The following is a 6,000-nucleotide window of genomic DNA, read 5'->3' on the forward strand; positions in this document are numbered from 1 at the left end:
CTCAATTTTGGTCTCATCTGACCAGAGTACCTTCTTCCATATGTGTGGGGAGTCTCCCACAGGCCAAACATCTTTGCTAATTTTTTTCTGTACCGCTTTTACATTTTCTTTGAAATAAGTTCATTTTTTTCACTTCACCACTTTGGACTATTTTGTGTATGTCCATTACATGAAATCCAAATAAAAATCCTTTGAAATTGCAGGTTGTAATGCAAATTTTTTGAAATGGGTGCCTTTTGCAAGGCAAATACAAAAGTATGTGGACACCCCTTCAAATTAGTGGATTTGGATATTTCAGCCACACCCATTGCTGACAGATGTATAAAATCGAGCACACCGCCATGCAATCTCCATAGACAAACATTGGCAGTAGAATGGACATACTGAAGAGGTCAGTGACTTTCAACATGGCACCGTCATAGGATACCACCTTTCCAACAAGTCAGTTTGTAAAATTTCTGCCCTGCTGTATTTGTGAAGTAGAAACGGCTCAGACGCAAAGTGTTAGGCCACACAAGCTCACAGAACGGGGCCACCGAGTGCTGAATCGCGTAGCGCGTAAAAATCGTCTCGGTTGCAACATTCACTACAGAGTTCCAAACTGCCTCTGGATGCAATTTCAGCACAAGAACTGTTCGTCGGGAGCTTCATGAAATGGGTTTCCATGGCCAAGCAGCCACACAGCCTGAGATCATCATGCGTAATGCCAAGTGTCGGCTAGAATGGTGTAAAGCTCTCCGCCATTGGACTCTGGGGCAGTTCTCTGGAGTGATAAATCACGATTTACCATCTGGCAGTCTGACGGACAAATCTTGGTTTGGTGAATGCCAAGAGAACGCTACCTACCCTAATGCGTAGTACCAACTGTAAAGTCTGATGGAGGATGAATAATGGTCTGGGGCTGTTTTTCAAGGTTCAGGCTAGGCCCCTTAGTTCCAGTGAAGGGAAATCTTAACGCTACAGCATACAATGACATTCTATACGATTTATGTGCTTACAACTTTGTGGCAACAGTTTCGGGAAGGCTCTTTCCTGTTTCAGTATGACAATGCCCCCATGCACAAAGCGAGGTCCCCATACAGAAATGCTTTGTTGAGATCGGTGTAAAAGAACAGGCCTGCACAGAGCCCTGACCTCAACCCCATCTGAACACTTTTGGGATGATTTGAAATGGCAACTGCGAGCTAGGCCTAATCGCCCAACCTCACTAATGCTCTTGTGGCTGAATGGAAGCAAGTCCCTGCAGCAATGTTCCAAAGTCTAGAAGAGTGGATGCTGTTATAGCAGCAAAGGGGGGACCATCTCCTTATTCATGCACATGATTTTGGAATGTTCGACAAGCAGGTGTCCACATACCTTTGGTCAGGTAGTGTACAGTGCATTCGGAAGGTATTCAGACCCCTTGACTTTTTCCACATTTTGTTACGTTACAGCCTTATTCTAAAATGTATTTAAATAGTTTTTTCCCCTCATCAATCTACATACATTAACCCATATTGACAAAGCAAAAACCGTTTTTTAGAAATGTTTGCTAATCTATTAAAAATAAAAACTGAAATATCACATTTACGTAAGTATTCAGACCTCTTACTCAGTACTTTGTTGAAGCCCCTTTGGCAGCGATTACAGCCTCCAGTCTTCTTGGGTATGACACTACAAGCTTGGCACACCTGTATTTGGGGAGTTTCTCCCATTCTTCTCTGCAGATCCTCTCAAGCTCTTTCAGGTTTGATTGGATATTTTCAGGTCTCTCCAGAGATGTTAGATTGGGTTCAAGTCCGGGCTCTGGCTGGGCCATTCAAGGACATTCAGAAACTTGTCCCGAAGCTACCCCTGCGTTGTCCTGTTGGAAGGTGAACCTTTGACCCAGACTGAGGTCCTGAGCACTCTAGAACAGGTTTTCATCAAGGTTCTCTCTGTACTTTGCTCCGTTCATCTTTCCCTCGATCCTGACTAGTCTCCCAGTCGCTGCCGCTGAAAGACCACCCCACATCATTATGCGGCATTCACCATACTTCACTGTAGGGATGGTGCCAGGTTTCCTCCAGACATGACGCTTGGCGTTCAGGCCAAAGAGTTAAATCTTAGTTTCATCAGACCAGAAAATCTTGTTTCTGATGGTCTGAGAGTCCTTTAGGTGCCTTTTGTCAAATTCCAAGCGGGCTGTCATGTACCTTTTTACTGAGGAGCGGCTTCCGTCTACTGTAAAGTTTTGATTGGTGGGGTGCTGCATAGGTGGTTGTCCTTCTGGAAGGTTCACCCATCTACACAGAGGAACTCTGGAGCTCTGTCAGAGTGACCACCGGGTTCTTAATCCCTGACCAAGGCCCTTCTCCCCCAATTGCTCAATTTGGCTGGGCAGCCAGCTCTAGTAAGAGTCTTGGTGGTTCCAAACTTCTTCCATTTAAGAGTGATGGAGGCCACTGTGTTCTTGGGGACCTTCAACGCTGCAGATGTTTTTTGGTACCCTTCCCCAGATCTGTTGCTCGACACAATCCTGTCTCGGAGCTCTACTGACAATTCCTTCAACCTCATGGCTTGGTTTATGGTCTGACAGGCACTGTCAACTGTGGGACCTTATATAGACAGGTGTGTGCCTTTCCAAATCATGTCATATCAATTACATTTACCACAGGTGGACTGCAATCAAGTTGTAGAAATATCTCAAGGATGATCAATGGAAACAGGATGAACCTGAGCTCAATTTCAAGTCTCATAGCAAAGGGTCTGAATACTTATGTAAATAAGGTATTTCTAAAAAACTGTTTTTGCTTTTTCATTATTGTGTGTAGATTGATGAGGAAAATAATTTAATCAATTTTAGAATAAGGCTGTAATGTAACAAAATGTGGAAAAAGTCAAGGTGTCTGAATACTTTCTGAAGGCACTGTGTAGGTAGCTGCTGGACCCCTCCCCAGTCTGACTCATCCATCACATCCTGTGTTAGACATTTACCTTCACCTAATATTGAGTTATTAGATCTATATGTCTAATTTAGCTGTGGGTTGTTGTTCTAACTGTCCTGGATTTCTGATAATGTAGTGTGTGATAATGTACTATGTGCAGTAGTGCTTCGCGTGTAGCCTGGTTTTTGTAGAGGGGAAGGGAACAAAGTTTGCTACAGGATTTGTGTGTGTTCGAGTTGACTGCACCTGTGGTGAATTGTGGGTAAATTGTGACAGACTTACTGATCTACAAATAATAATGAGTAGTTATTTATTGTAGACCAGTCGGTAGGCTGTCGGCTGAACAAGCCCTTTGAGATGGGTGGGGTTATACATCCTTATTTCAAAACTCTCACTAGGTGGTCAGCGTGAGATTTTGTAATGGCGTCTACGTTTTTATAAATAAGTTTCATGTGCTTGTTTTCCCTTAGACGGCTATGCCTTCTCTCAGGAGGAAAACGGAGCAGTGTCACAGTCTGACGTGATCCGGTCGTACGACACCACCAAGCAGAGGCCTGCTCAGCCCCAGTGGTGAAGCCTCTCCCCTCCCCCTCAGCGATGCCCTCCTATCACATGCTGCACTCAGCCATCCCCATTGGAGGAGGTTGACAGGAAGTCACCTCACGAAGTGTGGCCGGTCAACTTCCACCAGAAAGTCTGGAGTGAAGACCCCGTCCAGAAACAACCCCCAAAACCCATAACCTCCTGAGGAACTTCTGTTGATCTGAGAAGACTGGAACGGTGTCAGCAATATGGGGCAAATTCCCCTCGAGGGGCAGTGGTATGTATGTCCTATTGGTTATACCTGACCTATCTTTCAGATCTACTGAAGTGCAGAGGAGGTAGGAGGTGGAGCTAAGGGCTGTTTCTGGAATGTACAGAAGAGAGAAAAAAAATAACATTGCAAGATGACATTTACAGAAAGTGTTTTCACTGTTGGTTTGTCCCCAAGCACTGACTTTTTAATGTGTCTTTGTCCTGAAGACTTGACCTGTTTTTATATTTGTATGTGGAAGAGTTCCCATTCTAAGCAACGGGTGGCCTTGGAAGAGGGAACGTCTCATATTTAATTTTTTGGTGTGGCATAAGACCAAACTAGAACAAGATGTACGTGCCACATAAAGAGCAGTGTTGGACCAAAACGATCCACAAATCATCCCTAAACCTGAAATGTGTAAGAGAATGGGAAACCCTGTGATGTTGCTTGCCAAAGAGTAATGTGTGTAACCAATAGGGGTTTGAATGTAGTCTGATGATTGAATGCCATTTGCATTCAATCATTGCACTCCAGAATGATACCGCGAGTAAGCACTACGGGTTAAGACTTGATGATGGGCTTCTCATTTTAAGATTTATATCTCTGAAAGATTCCTTGCATTCCATGTTTCTCTCTAGTCAATCCATCCCAACAGTGCCTTTCAGAGAGTTTCTCTCATGCAGTAGTGTAATGCTATAGCGTGTGTGCATGTGTTTCTTCGTCTTCTGCGTGGTTTAAAATCCGTCCATGGCACTTTTCACTGCAATGCAAATGTTCTCTCATGACCGGGAAAAAGAATAATGTGTTAATTTGTTCATTTGAATTGTATCCTTGTTGTGTGAGGGATGAATGTTTCCGAGTATTTCTGGGGAAACAGAAATATCACTCAAACTTCACGTCCGTAAAAGCTGGAATATACCTTGGTTTTTGTTCAGAGAAAGAAAAATGTATTAATGTGTTCTTATGTTCCTTGAGTCAAAAAGAAGAATTCATAATTTAACAAGTTTACTTTTTCTATAACTTATTTAATATTTAATTCTCAGATGCATAAAGGGACTACTGAATAAAACCACTGCAACACTCAAATGCAACCTTCTAGTCTGTGCACTCAGATTTCTTTGCTCACACTTTTCACAGATATTTTAAACACTATAACAATAACGATGAGCATACAAGTGTACCTCACTCACATATCTGTATAAGCAGTGTGTGCTTATTGAATTGGAGGTATGCTGAGCGTGTACAGGATGTGGCAAAGTCCAACCACATGTTTAGCCCAGAACCTGTACCAGAGTAGTTTAGTTTCACTTTTGTAGTGTGAACATTCATTGTTTCGTTCAATGCTTGTACGCACTTGAGAAAAACAAGCAATGTAAATTGTCCCCCACGAATGGCCCAGCGCTCCCCTTGGGCCAATCAGTGTAATTTTGTAAATAGCGGATCTCTACGGCAAGACACATTCACCCAAGTTGAATCAAAATCAGGCCAGTAGTGTCTGATATATCACGTGGGTTAGCTAGACTCATATCCCTGAGCACAAATGTGCCATTTTCTTTTCAGAGTCAAATAGATCAAAAGATCTAAACATGTGCCCGTTATAGCGCCCCCATTTGGTCGATATGAATGTTCTTGCATATGTTGAGGCTTGGCAGTGTTTGTAACATGTGTACCAAATTGTTACAATACCAATATCTGACTGATTTATGTGCCAGACCACGCTCACATGAATGTTTATTGGTTAATAGTCTGCAAAATATTGCATTGAAAGACCTACAGTGAGGGGGGAAAGTATTTGATCCCCTGCTGATTTTGTACGTTTGCCCACTGACAAAGAAATGATCAGTCTATAATTTTAATGGTAGGTTTATTTGAAAAGTGATAGACAGAACAACAAAATCCAGAAAAACACATGTCAAAAATGTTATAAATTGATTTACATTTTAGCGAGGGAAATAAGTATTTGACCCCCTCTCAATCAGAAAGATGTCTGGCTCCCAGGTGTCTTTTATACAGGTAACGAGCTGAGATTAGGAGCACACTCTTAAAGGGAGTACGCCTAATCTCAGCTCGTTACCTGTATAAAAGACACCTGTCCACAGAATCAATCAATCAGATTCCAAACTCTCCACCATGGCCAAGACCAAAGAGCTCTCTAAGGATGTCAGGGACAAGATTGTAGACCTACACAAGGCTGGAATGGGCTACAAGACCATCGCCAAGCAGCTTGGTGAGAAGATGACAACAGTTGGGGCGATTATTCGCAAATGGAAGAAACACAAAATAACTGTCAATCTCCCT

The 6,000-nt window shown here is 42.8% G+C and overlaps 1 protein-coding gene across 1 annotated transcript in view; it reads left to right on the forward strand.

Moving 5' to 3' along the window:
* LOC124001446 (phospholipid-transporting ATPase IA-like) overlaps positions 1-4,788 on the forward strand; it is a 28,730-nt gene extending 23,942 nt beyond the window's left edge. Inside the window, 1 exon segment of the mRNA XM_046308178.1 lies at positions 3,377-4,788. Coding sequence (XP_046164134.1) covers positions 3,377-3,480 — 104 coding nt within the window. The 3' untranslated portion in view covers positions 3,481-4,788.
* Positions 4,789-6,000: the final 1,212 nt, after the last annotated feature.

This window comes from Oncorhynchus gorbuscha, linkage group LG17 (genome assembly GCF_021184085.1).
Source record: "Oncorhynchus gorbuscha isolate QuinsamMale2020 ecotype Even-year linkage group LG17, OgorEven_v1.0, whole genome shotgun sequence".
NCBI lineage: Eukaryota > Metazoa > Chordata > Actinopteri > Salmoniformes > Salmonidae > Oncorhynchus > Oncorhynchus gorbuscha.